Source organism: Phalaenopsis equestris, unplaced genomic scaffold, assembly GCF_001263595.1.
Source record: "Phalaenopsis equestris unplaced genomic scaffold, ASM126359v1 Scaffold000719, whole genome shotgun sequence".
Taxonomy (NCBI): domain Eukaryota; kingdom Viridiplantae; phylum Streptophyta; class Magnoliopsida; order Asparagales; family Orchidaceae; genus Phalaenopsis; species Phalaenopsis equestris.
The window spans coordinates 237,818-258,367 of NW_018165159.1; the positions used below are offsets into that span (position 1 = coordinate 237,818).

Consider the following 20,550-nt stretch of genomic DNA (forward strand, 5'->3'; position numbering starts at 1 on the left):
TCTACTTTCAACATTGCTGATATGTTGTTTTACTATGATGATTAAGAAGATTCTAGTGAATAAGGTGAACCCTCTCTTACCCTTGAAACGTTGCATATCACATTACAATATCATATTAGTTAAATATGAACAAAGCATACCCCTTGGGCATTTACACTGTGAGATCTACTGCATAAAGAGGAAAAATAGCATGTTGCTCATTTATGTTTTTCATCATAAAAATCCTATGTAAAGCTTTATGGGCACAAAAGTGATCCGCTCTGTTGTTTTCTCTGCTAGTATGTTGAAATATAACTTGTTCAGGGAGAATTTCACAGATGTCGTGGTCTCACTCTCACTTTGGCTCCTGATTTCTCTCCCGCTTGGGCTCTCGAACCTGATTCCACTTTCATATGTGGTATTACCTCCTGTCGCAGACTAAACTTTTCTATAGTCACCCGTGCAACTTTAGTGCTTTTTCATAGCACTAAATCAGTCTATCTCTCAAAACACTTGAACTTGTAAGTACAAAACACTCTATAAAGAAGAGTATAGAGAAGTATTTGAGAAAGGAACACTTCACTAAGAAAGAACAATTACAACACTTGAATGCTTGGAAGCTTGGATGCTTTCTTAGGTGATTACAAATGGAGGGGCTCTTATTTTAGCCCCGTCCAAGCCTAAGGGAACATTCTAGAATACAATAGATTATTCTATACAATTCTTATATGCATATATGACCCTAAAACCTTCTAGGCTATTCTTGAATTTTCCTTTGAGCTTTTCCTTCTAACCTTTTCTAGAATGTGATGGAGTTCTAAAATATGTTGGATTGCACTCATCCATACACCTTTTTCTAGAATCTTCCATCCTATGATTTTCTTGCCAATTTGTTAAATATGGCGGAGCGTAACACGCCGCTCGTTATCCTAGGTGAACCAAGAAAACATTATTTAGTCGAGGAGTGATCTATGTAAGCTATCCAAACATCCATGGGTTGGCCAACCCATTTACTTTATTTATAGTATTATTAGGGTTATTTTAATTTTGGGACATATATTATGTTAGTTAAGAGACTGTTGTCTTTTGATTTATGCAATAGAGATTGTTTCCTCTCCGGTTCTTCTTGCTGGAGTTTTGTATACTAGACTGTTCTTTGGTGATGTGTATGCAACTTGATTGGATCAATGTGGTGATCTTCTTGAACGGCCAAAGACTTTCTAAGCTGCCCGCATTGTTACTGTCTTGCTTTTTCTGCTGCTAAGCTACTTTCTAGCTGCCATTTACACCTAATTTCAGGTCCCATAACTCCTTTCTCCACTGATATCCATTCTACTGATATTTTAACCCATTTCTTGTTTTTTCCATACTGCCTAGGAACTATAGATTGGTGTCAATTACATTTTATTCTATCAGGTCGTTTTAATTTGGTTTTTATAAATTGCGCTCATTCGAAATTATGGCAACCACTCGGGATCTCTCTCACATAAGGGCATCTACGAGGAGTGATAGACCTGCTCGTCACGCTTAAAATGCATAAATTATCAATGTTACAAGGCACCTCGGTCGAAGTCCTTAAACTCTCAAGGCTTAAAAATATGTGCATGTGTTTTGTGCACCTTACATATTAAAAAATGCATATGATGGAGCTTTCTGTCATGCCGAGATGATGCTCATGAGTTTTTAACCCATTATGCTTAGAAAACATGTATGGGACTCTGCTCCTGCCCGCAAAATGTGCTAACTTGCAATCAAATCTTCTATGTTCGTTGTAGTGACAGAGACAAGTAGTTATTGCTTCATGTTGAGATGAAGTTGCTTTTGCATTTTTACATGTGAAAGAGGTGATGCCGATGATGCATATTGCGGCAGGATGATGATATATTTTGGGGCAAGATCAACATTTGCACTTTCTTTCTCTCTTTTTTATCACATCTTTTTATATATATTTATATTGAATTTTTTTTTAGTAGTTATGGTAAAAAAGAGAGGAGAGAGATTGGGGAAATGATAGAGAAGAGGAGGGAGGTAACAATATGTTGTGATGTATGCTGACATGACAGTTTCTCATATGAGGAATTGTTACATAGCGTCTCCTAAATAGCTGAACTGGGTGGTGACGGTTGTAGGTTTGAGGCAAAAGGTTGGAATCTTTAGTTCATAAGGGGGATGATGCCAGGTGAAAGTAAAAAGATTGTTCCTATCTATGAGTCTTGGAAGTGCTGATTGGCTTGAGGAGAATGGACTGAGGCAATGATGGAACTGCTCTTACTCCGGCTGGCTAAGTTATTTAAGTGGCCACATGGACAGTTCATATGGGGCGTGCATGTATAACCTCATAAATGTTCTTGAAGTGGCCACATGGACAGTTCATATGGAGCGTGCATGTATAAACTCATAAATGTTCTTGCCTCTTGCAGGTGCTTGTCTTTTTTTAGTGTCTCAATTTGCGCAATATATTTTTTTGTGGGTTGAAGAGCTTGTGGGGATGGGGGCTTGCTGTGGAGCAGGGGGGCCTCTGGGTTCAAGGGGTCCATACTCTAGTACTACCACCATGGCTTGATTCACACCCCAACACTTTCAAATAATCTATGCCCTAAATGATATCATAACTAGTAAGAAATTCAACGGAAAACACAGAGTAAACTTTTATTAATACCGAGTTGGGTTTACAACACAACACAAATGGAAAGGGAAATCACAATAACAAGCCAAAGTCTGGCTTGGACTGAAAGGGAAGATCCAAGGGCGGAGTGGGATCAACACGTGGTGGGGGTAGTGGATGAGTTGGTGGCTGCGAGGTCGGTTAGGAAGGGGTTTGGTGCCTGATAGGTAGGCTGTACAGCATGGGCGGCTGTTGGGTAAGGGTTGGCGGGGCTGGGATACTCCAGAGGGCTGGGATCGCACTCTAAGGGCTATAATGGGACTGTTTAACGTGGAGGAAGGGGCTGGAGGTAGACAATAGGTAGGAATGCTGGGAAAGGGGTTCAACAGGCTGGGAAGTGCAGGGACAACAAGGACAACTACAGTTAAAGGGAGGCAAGGTGACTGGGGATGGTGGGAAGGCTCGACAACAATTCTAATGTAGATAAGAGCTGCGATGAGATGGTTGGAACGGGTGGAGAAGTTGGACGATAAGGGGAAATGCAGTTGCATGAGTGATCGAATAGGGAATAAGGGTCTGGAGTGTCCGACGATTAAGGGAAAGGAAGGAGAAGGTTTAGGCAAGAGGAGCAAGATACAACACCACCTTGGAGGAGGATACAACTGGAGCACTACCACCTCCTCAGATACAACTCTATAACAGGGAAACTATCCTCACAGGAAATTTGAAAGTAGAACACATAAAAAACTAACCCTAAACTCTGAAAACAAAAAATAAATATCTCTGACATGAAGGAGAAGCATAAAAAGAAGGAGAAGAGGGGCGTGGTAGTCACGCCCTGTCAAAATCCCGCCCTAGGCCGCTTGGCTTGTGTTCACTATGGATCGGTGTTGACCTCATTTTGGTGAGGTATAGCTTATTCTTATAGGGTTTATGGTCTAGCCATTTGATCCTCCCTTTGACTATCCTAGAGGACTAGTGACGGGACCCACATTGTTTTAGAAATCCAATCCACTTTACTCTTTTTGGAGTTTCACATGTGTTCTTGACCTCTAGCACTTAGGAGGTTGGAATCAAGATGAAGGAACTCAAAAGGAGTCCCCATAGGACCATTAAACTTTAGGATTGCTTTATTCACAATTTGCACATTCGCGCACACAAATATCACAATTCGGACTGTCGACGCGTTTCAATATCGCAATTCACATCACCTACGCCTTTATATGCATATATTGCTGTAGCTTTTTGGCACTGGTTTACCCACTGTTTAAGTTGCGGTTTTGGGGGTTTTATGAATGGTTTTGTTGCATATATCGCTACAGTATTTGGCACTGGCTTGCCCACTTTTTGGGCTGCGGTTTTGGCAGTCTTTAGTTGCTTGCTGGCTGCGGTTTTGGGGGTTCGTTGGATGGTTTTGTCGCATATATTGTTGTAGTTTTTTGACACTGGTTTTGCCCATTGTTTGGGTTGCGATTTTGGGGCTTCTTTGGATGATTTTATTGCATATATCGCTGCAGTTTTGGGCACTGGCTTGCCCACTTTTTGGGCTGCGGTTTTGGGGATTTGTTGGGTGGTTTTGTTACATATATTGTTGTTGGTTTGCCGACTGTTTGGGCTGTGGTTTTGGGGGTTCTTTGAATTTTGTTGCATATGTTGCTGCAGTTTTTTGGGAGCTTTTGTGGCTGATTAGAGCAGCGGTTTTGGAGGTTTTTGAGGTTGGTTTTGCTACTTGTTGGTTGTAATTTTCAAACCGGTGTGTGGCTAGCGTGAGCTATGGTTTTGGCACTTCTATGCTACCTATATAACTGTGGTTTTGTTAATATTGGGTGGCCTGTTTGGCCACATTTTTGGAATTTTCTGGAATGGTTTAGGAGGCCTGCCTTGTTGCGGTTTTGGGAGTCTTTGGTGGCTTGCTTGGATGCGGTTTTGGGAGTTCTTGGTGGCTTGTTCGGCTACAATTTTTAGGGCTTTTGGAATTATTTGGAGGTCTGTTTCTGCTGCTCCAAGCCGTGACTGCTATGTTTGTTCTTGTTGGGGTTTTGCTCTACGTTGCCCCTAGCCATGACCCATTGAAATGCGCTTCCTGTTAGTATTTTTGTGATGTTTCTCGTTGGGGTTTGTCTCCTGCTGCCGCCCCTTACCCGTTAACCGTTAAATCTTCTTTATCATGATGGATTTGCTCCCTCTCTCAAAACTTTCGGTTGTCACATAGTCTCGTAAGCCGAACCACCAATTGCAAAAATGTCTAGATTTATGGAGAAGGGTTTAAAAGCTGTTTTGCTTTATGCTTTTGTTGATTCAAGGGAAGGTTTAAAGGTTGATTTTGACCATATATTTTACTATTTTGATCCGCTTATGCACACTAATTTAGGAAGGATTTATGCACCACTTCAGTGCTGACTTGTTCACTGTTTTTAGAGGCTTTGCATGTCCTTTTTGGGGCTGAATGTTAGTTGATTTTTGCGAAGATTTAGAAATGGTTCGACCTCTTCTTTTCTTTTTGTTTTGTTTTGCTTTCTTTGCTCTCGGTTGATTTTCTTTTAGGTGTTCATATTCCAACAGAAGTGCACGTATATAGCTTTTTCTATATGTGAATCATTAAGCAAGACTATAAGTTGGATGGTTTTGGGGTTTAAGGGCCGTGATGACAAAAACATCCAGTGATAGAGCGAAAGAATATTGCATCCTACAACACCGGGATCCGACACAGGGACTTGGTGAGAATGTTTAGCGAGGACCCTGGCTTTCTGAGGCTGCCGATAGTTTTAACCCGACAGTGTAAATGACTCGTGGACAATTAAATTCTTAAAATACAATGATCAGAACAAATACATTACTTACAAAATATTTTTGATTACTAAAATAGAAATCTATTTTGTTTATATGCATGATGCCTATATGCATGACAAAATATGAACTTTGACCGACATAATCCGATTGTTTACTTGTCAATTATCCGTACTGGGTTAAAAATTATCTTTTTAAGATTGTCTTGTCGGAAATGTTTAGTTGAATGTCAGACTTTATACACGTGGATGACCTACGGTTGCCTACGGAGTCTTTCGGGAATGATAAAATTTGAGCCTATCCTGAATCTGAATTCTTATAGCCCACTTCAGTCTTTTTTGTATTTCACCTGTTCTTTTACTTGTCACTCATTTTTTTACTTACCACCCGACTCTTACACATATATACATGCATGTTTGCCCAACTAATTAAACTTTCTGCGATACTTGTTTACTCTTATCTGTGACACTTGCTTATTTTTACCCGTGGCTCTAACCTCATTTGCAGGAGCAACAAACACACCAGGTACATATGTTTATATTATATTTACAGTATTTTTCTTATAACACTTCTTTTACTGCACTTTCTTAGAACATATCTTGTTTATGCATGCTTTAAATTAATTATAAAACCTTCAGAATAGAGAACAATAGTCGGTTTGCCTAGGATGGATCACAGTGATAACCTAAACACATACCCTTTAATAAATAGATTAATAGTGATTGAAATTAAAGACATAAGACATAAAACACTAAACCTGAAACTGTTACGATATGGATCATGGGGCAAGTCTTCGCGAACAACACGAAGGGGATGCAACAGACGAAAAATGATGATCTACAATATCAAAACTAGTCTATATCGGCTAAACTCATAGTTTGAATAACATAAGTCATAAAGCCAGTCCTTGATGTAATCCAACAGAAAGGAAAATATTTGGTCAATCCTCCTTCAGTTTGAACACAAGTAACATCTCTAGTATACACATCTTTAATGACTTGAATATAAGTCATATCAACACCCTTCTTTTCAAGAACTCTCCAAAGGATATCTCTTGGAACCTTATCGTAAGCTTTTTCTAAATCAATAAAAATCAAATGTAAATTCTCATTATTATCTCTGAACTTCTCCATCAAACCTCTAAATAAATGTATAACTTCCATGGTAGACCTGCCCGACATAAATCCAAATTGATTATGAGAAAACTTTGTAATTCATCTTAACCTATAATTAATTACCCTCCCCCATAACTATAAGACTTTGGGGTGGTCCGTTTAGTGCAACATAAATTTTCACCTTATTTTTTAGGCTTTTGCATATCGTGCAATATAAGCCCTAACTCGTCTTAGGGTTCTAGGTTGTCTCCCGATACAATGTAAATCCTCTTATCTTCTAGGTTATTTGCATAACCAGATATTATGCAAGTGTAATCCTATAATTAATAATTGACAGGATTGAAATTTAAATGAATTCACTTCTAAAATTTAAAGCCCAACAATATGATAGTTTGGGAAGTCACCGATGTTCTCTTCAGCTTTCTATACTTTTCTTTCATTTAATTCCAATAATAAATATTTCCATTTGACCCTTTCCTACTTGACCTTTCTATGTCCAACCTTGAAAACCTGAACATTGAATTTTTGAAGACTGAACTATGGATCTTAATCGAGAGTTTTCTTAAGCGACTTCAGTCATTTAAGATGTAATTAACTATAGGGGTTTGTCGCTATAGAGAATTAAGAGTTCAGGTAAAATAAAACATGTTTAATCCTCATATTAGGTAGAACTTGTCGGTCACACATTAAAAGTTTCGCAAATCAAACGGAAGTCGCAAACTCTTTAGTTCAGGTGGTTAAGCCAATTACAAGTGATATGCTTATACTTCGGAATAGTGTATTACTTGCGGCTTATACTTCGGAATAATGTATTACTTGCGGTAGCACGCTCAACTATCTAAACTATCGAATATGTGGGATCGATTTGGCCTCATTTATTTCAAAATTCAAAATATTATTTTCAAAATCAAATTCACCTATATAATAAAACTATTTTTAAATTTAAAATATTTTCAAAATTCATCAGTCAAATTATTAGCGGAAAATCCCGCCACTGGAAGTCGCGTTAGTGTGGGAAGTTCCGTGTCAGTACGAGAAGCCCTGTTTCATTCCTCAGGGCTGTGTTAGCTTCGACTTCATTGTTCGAAGCTTCGAGCTCTTCTTAGTACTATGTTAGGTCGGCGATGTTGAGTGTGACTGAGATATTGTAGTCCCCTGACAGGTTGATTTTATAAGCGTTGTTGTTCCAAAATACATTTTGGTAGAATAGGTATCCATCTAATTTTGGCACGCTCTGAGCTCGACTGTAGGCAGATGAGTATTCTCTTGGCTCAGGTATCGAGCCATTCCAGGGGTAACATACTTCTTCCACTCCTTATAATCGGTTTAATGCAATTAAGGAACTGGTATGGAAGGATAAATCAAATTTGGGGTGAAATTTGTGGCATGCTTCACCCATTTTACTAGCACCCCCTCAGGAGAGACCTCTTCTTCACTGATAAGACCTGGATTTTATTGAAGAATTTCGTCCCCATCAAGATTCTCAAGCTCATTACAAAGTTGTTCACCTTTTCTATCTGGACATTTGACGATGGGTACCATGCTGGACTGAAAATACCGTTGGATTAACCCCCCATAATATTCTCGATATGACAAAAAATAACCCCACTTCTGGCATGCCAGACCTCCCTTCGTAGGGGTAACTCAGGAAGGGGTCTATGCATATGAAAAATCTACATTTTTCTTATCTGTGGTGGTCCTGTATTTGTGATCGGCTCTTCAAACTCATGCCCTTTTTGGACATCTCAAGTCAGTCATACTGATGTTCCTCTTAACGCCTGCAAAACGGTAGCTCGAGGTACCACAGTTTCACACTTTGCCGGAAAGCCCATTACATTGAGGTCACTACCTTCCAAAACCATTACTGTTTCCTCAGCTGTCATTTCTATCTTGGGGTAAACTGGAATTAGTCCTGTCTCTTTCTGGTTGATTGATAATTGATGATACTTTCTGAAGTCTGCATCTTTTTTCTGTTCACCGTTTACTTCTTCAACTCGAAGCTGATCCTCCTTTATGCCCTCCCCATCGTCAAGGGCTACTGCGTCATTACCAAATTTCTTAACAACACCCTGCTTAATGAAATATATATATCTCTTGTTGTGCTTTCTGATTCAACATGCCCAAATCCGTGACACTTGTAACACTTATTGGTTGTGATCGATATAGGGATGCGAAGTGGTTTCACCTGTTCTCTACTCTGAATCAAATTTTTCTCTGACAATGTCATCTTGGATGTTTTCCTGGGGGTACGTTGGCTATAAGTTTTTGAGGTTGAACTATGTCTGTAAGACGCGGAGGTCGCTGGGCGATGTGGTCTCTCCACTTTTGAAGCTATATCTACATCCTTTGTCTATATTAAGTTGTCAGGAATTGAACCTGTCTCTCCCGCTTCATTTTCACATTCTCTCGTTCTCTTCTTCGACTACCCAAATCACAGTCGAGGGTAACCTCTTATTGGATTTTATCTTCAATATCCACAAGCCACCACTAAAGTCGGCGAATTTCTCACCGTATCTCCTCACAGGAAGACTCAGGTATATATTTTGTTGGTGACATGGATAGACTTAGGGTTGAGAGGTGAAAGAGGGTGTAGGAGACTCATTAACGGTATAGGAAATATTATTTGGTGCTGCTGATTTTGAAAATTAGCAAGGGTTTATTAGGGTTAGGTCAAATTTTTGCTGAGGTTTGGGAATTGAAAAGGAAAAATTTTGGTAGGGACGGCTTGGGTAGGAGCGGATTCTAGGAAACCCTAGGATATGACTAGAATTGGATTAGCTCTGATAGCAAATGATACTAGAACTAGTTGGAACTTCAATGGAAAATGCAAAACAATCTTTTTTTAATATCGAGTTAGGGTTATAACAGAACACAAACGGAAAGGGAAAACACAATAACAAACCAATGTCCAACTTGGACCAGAAGGGAAGATCTGAGGGTGAAGGCAAGGTGGTGTGGGTAGGGGAAGGGTTGGTGGATGTGAGGTCGGCTAGGAAGGGGTTTGGTGGTCGGTAGGTATGGTGGACAAGGAGGATGGCTATAGGGAAGGGGTTGTCGGGGTTGATAAGTAATCTAGAGGGTCGGGACTGCTCTTCTAAGGGGTGTAATGGGACTGTTTGATGTGGAGGAAGGATATGGAGTAGTGGACAATAGGTAGAAACACTAGGAAAGGGGCTTGGTAGGCTGGTAAGTGACCGGGACCGTAGGGGCAGCTGTAGTAGAAGGCGACAAGGTGGTTTGGGATGGTGGGAAGGCTGAACAACAATGTTAATGTAGATAGGAGCGTCGACGAGGTGGTTGAAACAGGTAGAGAAGCTAGACGACGTGGGGAAAGACAGTTGTAGGGGCGTGCATACAGGGAGCAAGGGTCTGGGGTGTCCAACGATTGAGGGGAAGGTATGAGAAGGTTTAGGGAGGAAGATTGAGTAAGATTCAACACCACCTTAAAGTAGGATACAACTGGAACATCATCATCTCCTTGGATACAACCCTAGAATAGGGAAAACTCTCAACACAAGAAATTTGAAGGTAAAATACATCAAAAGCGAACCCTAAACCCGGAAAGGAGCAAATAAATAGCTCCTATATGAAGGTGAAGCAGAGAAGGAAAAAGGAGAGGGGCGGGCGGCAGTCCCGCCCTGTCAAAATCCCAAAATCCCTCCCTAGGCCGCTTGATCTGGGTTCACCCTGGATCGGGTCTCAATCGGACCGGTCGGTTCAGTAGCGGGAAATCCCACCGCAGGAAGCCACGTCAGTGCGGGAAGCCCCGTGTCACTAAATCCCCCCACTTTGACGCAAGCATAATGTGATACCCAAGTGGATAGCTTTAGTGCTTAGCTTTCTACCATGGTTTAGCTGATCTCTCCCTTGGCCCGTGAAGAACTGGGCGACATGCAGGTGCTCTTGTGTGACTGAGTTGTCAGAGTCAAGTTTTTGAAAGTTGCATCCATTTGATCCAGTTTCTGTTGCATTGAACCGAGTCGGTTTGTGTATTATAATATATGGAGGTCTATAGAGACAATCTTTCTTGTTCAAGTGTTGATAAATTCAAATAGTTTTATATGTTATTTGCTAGATGTTTTACATGATTGACGCTGCTTATAATTGCTTACTACAGCACATTGTGTTTCTTATATTAATTTCTCATATTTTTTTGCTAAATTTTTTCACTATTTCAATGTGTTTTACAAGGTCTTCATATTAAATCTTTCTGTTCACTGCAGCAATTAGTGATTTATGAGATATCGGCATCGGAATTGGATATTATTCGCGACATTTCGCGAACTTTCCCTTCACATGTTTTCTTCCAGCAGAGGCATGGACCTGGCCAAAGATCCCTTTACAATGTTTTGAAAGCATACTCCGTATATGACAGAGACGTTGGATATGTTCAGGTTGGATGTAAAATATTTATAATTTGATATCTTTTTATTATTGGGGCATTTACATACATTTCACACAATTCTTATGTATACACATTCACCTAACACCTAAACTTTACATTTTACATTTATACCACCCAAATCCTTCATATCGCATTAAAAGTACCCCTATGTTTACTATTAAAAGGTGAAATACACCTTTTCATGCATAGTGAAAGTGACATATATGTAAAAATTGTAGTTTAGGTTTTAGATATGTAAATACATAAGAATTGATTGGTATGCATGTAAATCTTCATTTATTATTCTAATAGACATAGTAAGAAAACTACCATAATCTGTGTAACTCTAAGATTGGAATTTAGGGAATGGGATTTCTAGCGGGCTTGTTGCTTCTGTACATGAGTGAAGAAGATGCATTTTGGCTATTAGTAGCTTTGCTGAAAGGAGCTGTTCATGCACCAATGGAAGGCCTGTACCAGGTAACCATATTTATTTCAAAAATGAGATTCTTATAGTTTTTTTTTTCTCTCGTTTGTTGCATAGTCCTAACTAAATAAGTGTAAATTGGATTAGAACAGAGGCTACATATGAATTTAACTTTCCCAAATAAATGATATTGGATTATTTTCTTTTACTGAATCGTGCACCCAAGTTCTTGATGAACAGTTGACGTAGCTTTTTTCCATATGACAATTTTGTAGATTAGCCAGAAATGCTATTTTTGTTTCCGTTGAATCGCAAAATCTCACATGCTTCAAAGGTTAATAAAAGATGAAAATTTTAATTGGGCATACGTAATACAATTATCTTTGCGTCTGTATTGCTGCACTCAAATATTGAATTTTAAGCCATATAGTAACTCAAATGGCCTACACATGCATTTTTTGGGGAAAATTTACATACATAGCACACAATTCTTGTGTATTTACATTTCTCACTCCTAAAATTTTATATTTACATACATAGCACTTTGGTCTTATGCATTATATTTAAAACTATGCATGAAGAGATGTATTTCACTTTTAAAAAGTGATTTGAGTGTTATGTGTGTAAATAAGAAAGTTTAGGCCTGAAATATGTAAATACATAAGATATAGTGGTGTAAATGAGCTGAACTCAACGACCCGACACTTTGTTTGTGTTTTGCTCGTTTGAAAATAACTTTGTTCAAATTTGACTCGTGTTCGAATCTGCTCGGTAATGTAGTTTTTGCGTTCAAATTGAAATGTTCGAAATGGCTCATTTTGTTCAATAAAGCTTAAATTAGCTAGAAATTTAAGATAAAAAATGCTGAGTTTATAAAAGCAAATATAAAAAAAATGAATTACAAAATGGTTTTTTTTATTTTCATCAAATTAAGAATTACAGTAAAATACAATTCAAAATAAGAATATCTAACTAAAACTACATTACAAACAATAACTAAAATACATTTTTATATGATGAAATTATAATTAAACTTTTTTGCTCAATCCAAGTTCCAACTTGCCATGAAATCTTGAATCTTGTTTCACTTTATATAATTTTTAACCTGTAAAACTTATATAATTTTGAATTTGAATGTAGATGAAAAAAATTCCTGCAAGTTCAATTTACCAAAAGAAAAAAAAAAGAAAAATTCAAAACTATTAATTTTGTGGAGCTCAGAGTCTGAAATCTAAACATAAACATAAGAGAATGTAAATGATAAGTTCCATCCGAAGGCTATAAAGATTCAATCAGATAGCTACATCCACAACCCACACGCCCATGGTCGATAATATAAAAAAATTGCGTAGTTGAACTACATATATATAAATGCACTCATCACTTCTCAATCAGAATAACCTTTCAAGACCTCTTTAGTAAAACCCAATATCACCCACCCAAGCTCAACCTCTTAGGGGGTGTTTAGCAGTACACTTTTAATAGGATTTAGCCAAATTAAATCCAGACAAACAAAAGAAAAAAAGAAAAAAACTAAATCTAACTCTCCCCTGTTCCATCTCCTTTGCGGCATAAATCCGGATTTATCAAATCTGACTCTAAGGCAGATTTACTCTGTAGTTGCTCGCGTGCTCCATCTCCGTCGTGTCTGTTTTGGCGGATTTCATGGATTTGATAAATCCTACTTAACATAGATCTACAGCTGAAGCCAAACACCGCCTTAGACTTAGCAAATCAAAAGGCTATAGCCCAACAAAAGAAAATCCCACTAGTATCCTGAGCATACCGAAAGGCAAAACTAAGCCAACAAACTGAAAGATAAAACAAAGCCAACAAACGGAAAGGTAACTACCCAACAGATGAAAACCCCACCAATAGATTGAGCAAACTAAAAGGCAAAGCCAAGCCAACAAATTGCGGACCAACACAAGCAAATAACTAAAAACATAAACAAAATTTCACATGAGAGGCCTCTCCCCTCTAATACATATGCTTAAGCTTCACAAAAAGAAAGATAAACTTATGTCACATCTTGAACAAATCAACAGAAAATCCATAATGGAAAGGTCAACCATAGATATCATCCATCAAAATCATCATGTACACATATGGCTAAATAAAATCTAACTGAAGCTTGACATTTCCTGTACAGCAGTCCAAAACCATAAGAACAAGCTGATTTAGCTATTAAAAAGTGCATAAAATGGCATGGAGCTAAATAAGACAACTTTAATAAACCCACCCTTACCAAATTCAGCAAGTTGTCTAACTTAACCTTTACAAAAAAGAAGAACCAACACCATAAATTAAGAAAAATGTGGCCAGCATGCCACTAGGGGATATGAATCATGTAATATAGGCATGAATTGAGTTATAGTTGAAAATTAACGCCAAATAAATTATAAAAATTTATTTAAAATTAGAAACACCATAATTGGATACTCTCTTTAACTTCATTCTTAAAAAAGGATGCATCTCTAAATCATTCCATAGATTCTAATCAATAAAAAGGGTTTAAACATATATATGTGTAATGCGATCATGCCATCATCTCAAAGTCTTCACAAATACCATTAAAAATAGGGCACAAAATGTATCTCTTTCTCATGTCTCAATAACGACTACCAAATAAAGAGCTCATAAAAATAAGAAGCTCAAAGTCTCAAATCGAAGTAACAAACCTTAAGCAAAAAATAAAGCAATCATATTCACAACCCAATTCCATATTGAGGATAATATCTATGCAAATAATAGAAAAGAGAGAGAGAGAGGGGGGCTACCCATGTAAAATATCAAAAGAATGACTAAATGGGAGAATATATTCAGATTTCAGAGTAGAGAATACTCACAGAGGTGAGTAATGACTCACAAGCCACAAACAAGAGCAAATGGGAAATGAGTCTACCTCCACCGGCGAAAAAATTAAGGAAACTCACGTGGTGACAACAAATAAAAGCCCTACCCTGGCAATGAGCTCTCGCTTAAGGCTTCTCCCAGTCCCAGACTTGAAACGAATGGCTGTGGGCTACGGGATGTGGGGTATGGGGTGTAGGAATAGGGGATTAGTGTTTTTTAATTTAAATACTTATTATTTAATAGGATTTAGGGATTTAATTTAAGATATCAATTTCTAATCAGATGGCTGAAATTAAATACATAAATGATATAATTTTAATTTTTTAGTATAAATTTATAATTATTTTTAATATACAACTTTTTTAAAATTATTTACTTAATTTGAATCGAAACGAGTCAAACAACTATCAAACATAGGTCTGTTTGTATTCAACTAATTTATAAATCAAGCATAAAAAAAGTTGTCTGTGTTTGGTTATGAATCAATCACGAGCGACGTAATAAGCTGAGCATGAGTTGTTCGCGAACGACGAGCTTTTTTGAAAGCCCTAGTGAATGTAAATACATAAGGGCTGTGTGGTTTGTAAGTAAATGCCTGCTTTTTTTCTAATGAAAACAAATCTGAATGTGGATGAGTTGATATCCTAGACATGAATGATCATTTTTCAGCTGTATTTGTGGATGTAATGGAGATGTGATATTCTCACTTTTGCGATCTTTTTCTCTTTCTTTGTCTTTATCTTTCTTTTGTCTTTATAGATGCTAATGAATCACTTCAACAGAATTAGTTGACGCAGCAAATTTATCATTGCAAAGATTTTGCAGAATTGTGAGATTTCTGATATTAGATAAACTTTTAAAGAAGACATGGGAATGAAAATTATGGGAGTGATTCTTGGTCATGTAATTTGCATCGTGTGCCATAATTCTGGATGCAGTTCAAAATGATGAACATGGCAGCATTTTATCAGCCTGATTTGAGTTAGTCAAGGAGAACAGCTGGATGTTAGCTGATTGCTAGATGCTAGTGAAACTTTGGAAGCTGTTTTATTAATATAAAACTTTAAACAAGATTTACATACATACCGCTTAATTCCTTACATATCTAGCATCTAAGCTTTACTTGTTACATAAATGCCACCTTATGTTTCATGAAAATGTGTATTTCACTATTTAAAAGTTATAATAGTGGCATGTTTGATGTGATATGAAAGTTTAGGTGTAAGATATGTAAATTCATAGTAAATGCTCATAAAATAGAACTTAAATAATGATTCAAAATTAAATAAATAGTATTTGAGTGGATTGGAATCCTCTGTGTACTACTGTGAAGGGATACTGCCTTTTTTCTTTTTGAAATCTAGTAAGGCAACAGGTTAATGCTTCTTGTTTTTCTTGTAACTAAGCACGTCTGTGCTGATAAATAAAAAGGCATTGTTTGTAATTAAGTGTTTGTTTTTTGTCGTATATCTTAAATAAACACACCATTTGTTTAACAGTTTACCTTTTAAAATTTCTACCATTTGTGCTTATATTTCAATTTTAAAATGACAGGTTGGTTTACCACTAGTGCAGCAATATTTATTTCAATTTGAACGGTTGGTTAAGGACTATTTGCCGAAGTTAGGACAACATTTTTCTGAAGAAATGATTAATCCGAGCATGTATGCCAGTCAGTGGTTTATAACCGTATTCTCTTACTCGTTCCCTTTTCCTTTGGCCCTTCGAATTTGGGATGTGTTTCTTTTTGAGGTTTGTTTTTTTTCTTTCCTTATATTAATTTACCTGGAAATTTATGTTAAATGTTAGCTAAAAAATTGATGTTGTAGCTTTAAATTTAAGCTAATTCAATTTCCCATTTATTTGGTTGAGTAAATTTTCTAGTTTTTTTAAAGAATCCTGTTTTTGTCATTTTTTTGGGTAAGAACTGAGAATTGTTGCGTCTATAGTACAAAATTGGCAACAATGTTTGATATTATATTTCCAACTTTTTACTATGTTGTCTTATCTCTTATGTATTAAATTGTCTAACTGCTGCTTAGAGACAATACTTCAGAATATAGGGATTATTTGCATTTCTATCTTTCTATTTTTTGGAGGGTAGTTGGCACTTTTCTCTCCAGAATCCTTTACATGAGCACATAAAGAATATTATTTGATGGCTTGAAGTTTAAAAGTTCTCGTCTCAAATGCTCTTTTGGTGGACTGTAACCGGAAGCAAGGATCACTGGGCTAAGGAATCAGTTTCAAATCACTTGTTCTCATCTTAAATTTGTATCTTATGTCCCCTAACTTTTCGAGTCTAGTTCAAGTCAAGTTGGCATATTGGGTCAATTTTTTATATCCCTATGTTTTACCCCATACTGAAATCTTCTGTTGACTTCTTGAATCCTAATCTTTTTGCTTTGGACTTCATTATGATCTTTCATTATTTTATCTCTACTACCTAGTTTTGGATTTATGTAATCATACTTCTTCTTTCAATTCAATTGAACGGTGCATCTGTTTTTATACCTAGTGTTGGATTTATGTAATCATACTTCTTTCAATTCAATTGAACGGTGCATCTGTTTTTTTAACGTTTTTAGGCATATCACCCTTTTTGTCTTCCCCTTAACCTCTTTTCTCTTCCTTGTTTATTATGTATGCCTGTTTATTACTCGGGGCATTTACATACATACCACCCAATTTTTATGTATTTACATATCTATCACTTAAATTTTGCTTTTTTCGTTTATACCACCTAATCTTTCATTTCACATAAAAATATCACTGTTTTAATTTTTAAGAAGTGAAATACACCTTTTCATGCATTGGTAATGTGGCAAACATGTAAAATTGAAGTTTAGGTATTAGATATGTAAATACATATGAATTGAGTGGTATGCATGTAAATCTTCCTTATTACTTTGTTGGTGATTTTGCTTTCTGTTGTAAATGCCAAACCACACTGTTCTATTAGTCCTGCTTTCTACTTATATTCAATTTATAATCTATTTTTGCACTTATATTCTCATCTCGTTGTCACTAACTGTACTTAGATACTCAGCAAACTCCCTTTTGGTGAATTAATCTATACACATTTTAATGCTTCCCATAAATTGTATTAATTAAGTCATCATTATCTGTTCATTGCTTTATTTTAATAAATAATCTCCTATTAAGTTGAACTATGGATCCATCGTTGTTTTCAACAGGGAGTGAAGATTGTTTTTCAGGTTGGTTTGGCCTTGTTGACATTGTGTCAGAATGACTTGGTGAGTTTCTGCTTTGTATTCCGGTAACTATAAAATGAATGGGGCATTTACACACGGAGCAGACATTTCATATGTATTTACTTATCTCACACCTAAACTTTCATATTTACACATCGAACTCAAATCTTTAATATCACATCAAAAATAGTTATAATATCACCTTTTAAAAGTGAACACACCTTTTGACCAACGTGCTATATGTCTAAATATCAAAGTTTAGGTGTGAGATATGTAAATACATAAGAATCGTGTGCTACATGTGTAAATTTCCCAAAATGAATTTATTTGTCGTTTTTATGGCCTTATTTAGATCAGTTCTCCAGTTAAAGTTGGGTTTTGAGAAACTTGTTCATGCCTTGCGCAACTTCCCTGAGGAAGCAATGAATCCAGAAAAATTATTACCACTTGCTTTCTCAATCAAGGTATTTATCATTTAATGCTTCTTCTTTTCCGTTTTACATGTAATTACGTAGTTACAATATGGATTTCTATGTCTTAGACATAGCATGTCATGTTCCAATTGCTGCAATTTATTCTTTATAATTTTTTGGCTAACGGACAATTTGAATATTGTTTGTAGTGTTAGAATTGTAATTAATGAGGTGCTATTATTTGCATTGAAATTCCTTTTGTTCGAAACTAGTATTCTAAAACTAAAATATGATCCATAATTGGGATGCAGAATATGTACATTTTTGGTAGGAAAAAGGACACATGGATTGGGATTCTAAGGGAAAGTTGAGGAAAATAGGCTAATCTACTATTCTACGCTAGATAGATGATTAATATTTTGGGGAGGAAGAGAGAGGGAGATCGAGTAAGGCCTCTTTGATCGAGCTTAAGAGAGGAGGGATTAATGATGAATTTACTTAATTTACTTGAATGTTACTTCCTTAATCCTATTTATATAAAAATTAGCCAATCAAATTTGATTCATAATTTGACTAAATGTATAAATTCAAAAAATCTCATCTAAATGACCTTAAATTCGTTTAAAAACTATTTTAAGCTAATTTAATAAAATGGGTAGAACACAACAACAACAACAACAACAAGAACAAGAAGAGCAAGTTTTTATTCCACGAAGTTGAGTCACCTACATGAATCTTTTTTTCCCGTGTCTTATTGAATGTTCTATTTTTATTTAATTCTAATAAATTAAGTTCATTTTTTATATAATAAACCCAAGCCTTTGTAGGTATACCTCTACCTTTCTTAACATACGTAAAATCTAAAACATCTACTATCCTAACTTGGTCGTCAGATAGTCGACGTTAAATGTGATGAAACAATCTAATGCAACTCTTTCTAATCTAGTTTTTCATTGGAACTACTCCAACCCTTTCATTGATATCTCGTTTCACATTTGTTTACAAGTGTATAGCCATGCATCGGGACCCCTTAGCTTTTGAAATCTTACCATTAATATTTGCAAACTCCTGGGAAAGTTAAAAATGTTATTCATCGATACAATTGATTAAAAAATGGGAAATTTATTCAAACATCCTTGACATCAAACGTCAACAATGGACTTGATCTTCTAACAAAGTCAATTAAGTAACCTCAATTTATAGAAACCAAAATGAACGCATGCATTTTCAAAATCCAAAATAGCCTTCAGCAAACTTCTTGGGCATGGTGCCAGTTTTGTATCTGCTCATATACACACCTCAGTCTCTACCCTAAACTAAACGCACAAGATAAAGACTCAAATCTTAAATCAAAGGACAGAGGATCAATCAACTACTGCATATTATATTTTCTTTCAGCCAATCAAAAGAAAGCACAAGTATGGAGCCTAGATGGACTGTGGTGATGCAACATATACTAACATTACTTTCAATGGAAATCAAACCGGAGAACCAAAATGAAAAGGTTTACAAGGTTCCTATGAAAACTGGAAACAAAATAGCCAATTCTGGCTAAAGATTACTCCGAAAATAGAAAATTTGAATTTCGAATGAATCACTTCTGATGAATACGATTTAAGATGAAAATGAAAACAGGCAGCATGGGAACTCAGGGACTAACAAGCCTCACAAATTCATGGTCTTTCACATAATCAATATTCCCTGATCTGCTGTTCATCAAAACAACTTTCACCAGGATATTTCTGTGGATATGGCTCTCAATTTGAAAAATGCACTTACATGTTAAAATGGTACTATAATGGAAATTTTAATACCAACTTCGAATATTTAAATTAAAAAAAATATCGCACATCTTACAATGATGTTAATATGCGGCAAAATAATTCCAGAACAAATGAGAATGTTAAAGATTCTGATTTGTCATGAAAATGTTTCTGCTTCAGGCAAAAGCTTCATTTCATTGGATGATAAGTTGGAACCACTGAAATCTAAACTATTGGTAAAAGGATTTTGAGAGTGGCACCAATCATACCAAAAACAACTATAGCCTCTTCGAAGACTCATCTCTCTCCTCTCTCTCTCTCTCTGGAACCTTCATCGCATAAATTGTTACACCCCGCATCATAGTTGTTGGTATGTGTTATGTAGCCCTTCCTAAGATGTAAATCACATCATGCTGTACAATGGCATCCAATAAAGCATGCATGATAATCCAAATTTTGAAATGGTGCCAGTCCAAATCATCAAAAAATTCTCTCATTTTTTTGCACCTTACAAAAATATTTAAAACTATTTTTATAAAATCCTATATTCTGTTGGAATCATTTTGAGATTATATATATATATATATATATTAAAAAAAGGAATGACCGGAGGCTATTATACGAGCCCCAACCATTCCTCATGCGCCTAAGAATTCGAGTACCACACCTTACAATCTGGGGGAATCAAACCCCAGATCAGAGAGGACTTACAACTAACAAGCAGATGCCTTAGTGATATTTTGATGTGATTCAAATTTGAAAAATTTACATTCACGCCACACAAATCTTAGATATTTAAATAACTGACATGATTACATCTAAAATTTGAAATTTATATTTATAATGCATTGGTTGTAAAAACATATGCATCAAAGGAGTACTCAAAATGCAAATGATTCTAAAAAAAAGTAAATACAGTAGAATACATTAGAGCAAAAAAAAAAAACAAACAAAAAAAAAAAAACCAAAAGTGCCAAAAAACGTAGTATCAGGTAGCTAGAGAGCG

The 20,550-nt window shown here is 36.2% G+C and overlaps 1 protein-coding gene across 2 annotated transcripts in view; it reads left to right on the forward strand.

The window, feature by feature from the left end:
- LOC110030449 (EVI5-like protein) overlaps positions 1-20,550 on the forward strand; it is a 48,514-nt gene that overhangs the window by 16,677 nt on the left and 11,287 nt on the right. The window contains exons 5-9 of one of the 2 annotated variants that reach the window (XM_020733167.1): positions 10,710-10,880; positions 11,234-11,350; positions 15,708-15,905; positions 17,351-17,410; positions 17,734-17,832. In XM_020733167.1, the coding sequence (XP_020588826.1) occupies positions 10,710-10,880; positions 11,234-11,350; positions 15,708-15,905; positions 17,351-17,410; positions 17,734-17,832 (645 nt within the window). Of the gene's footprint in view, positions 1-10,709; positions 10,881-11,233; positions 11,351-15,707; positions 15,906-17,350; positions 17,411-17,720; positions 17,833-20,550 lie in introns of those variants that run through there. The other variant, XM_020733168.1, reaches the window with a different exon arrangement.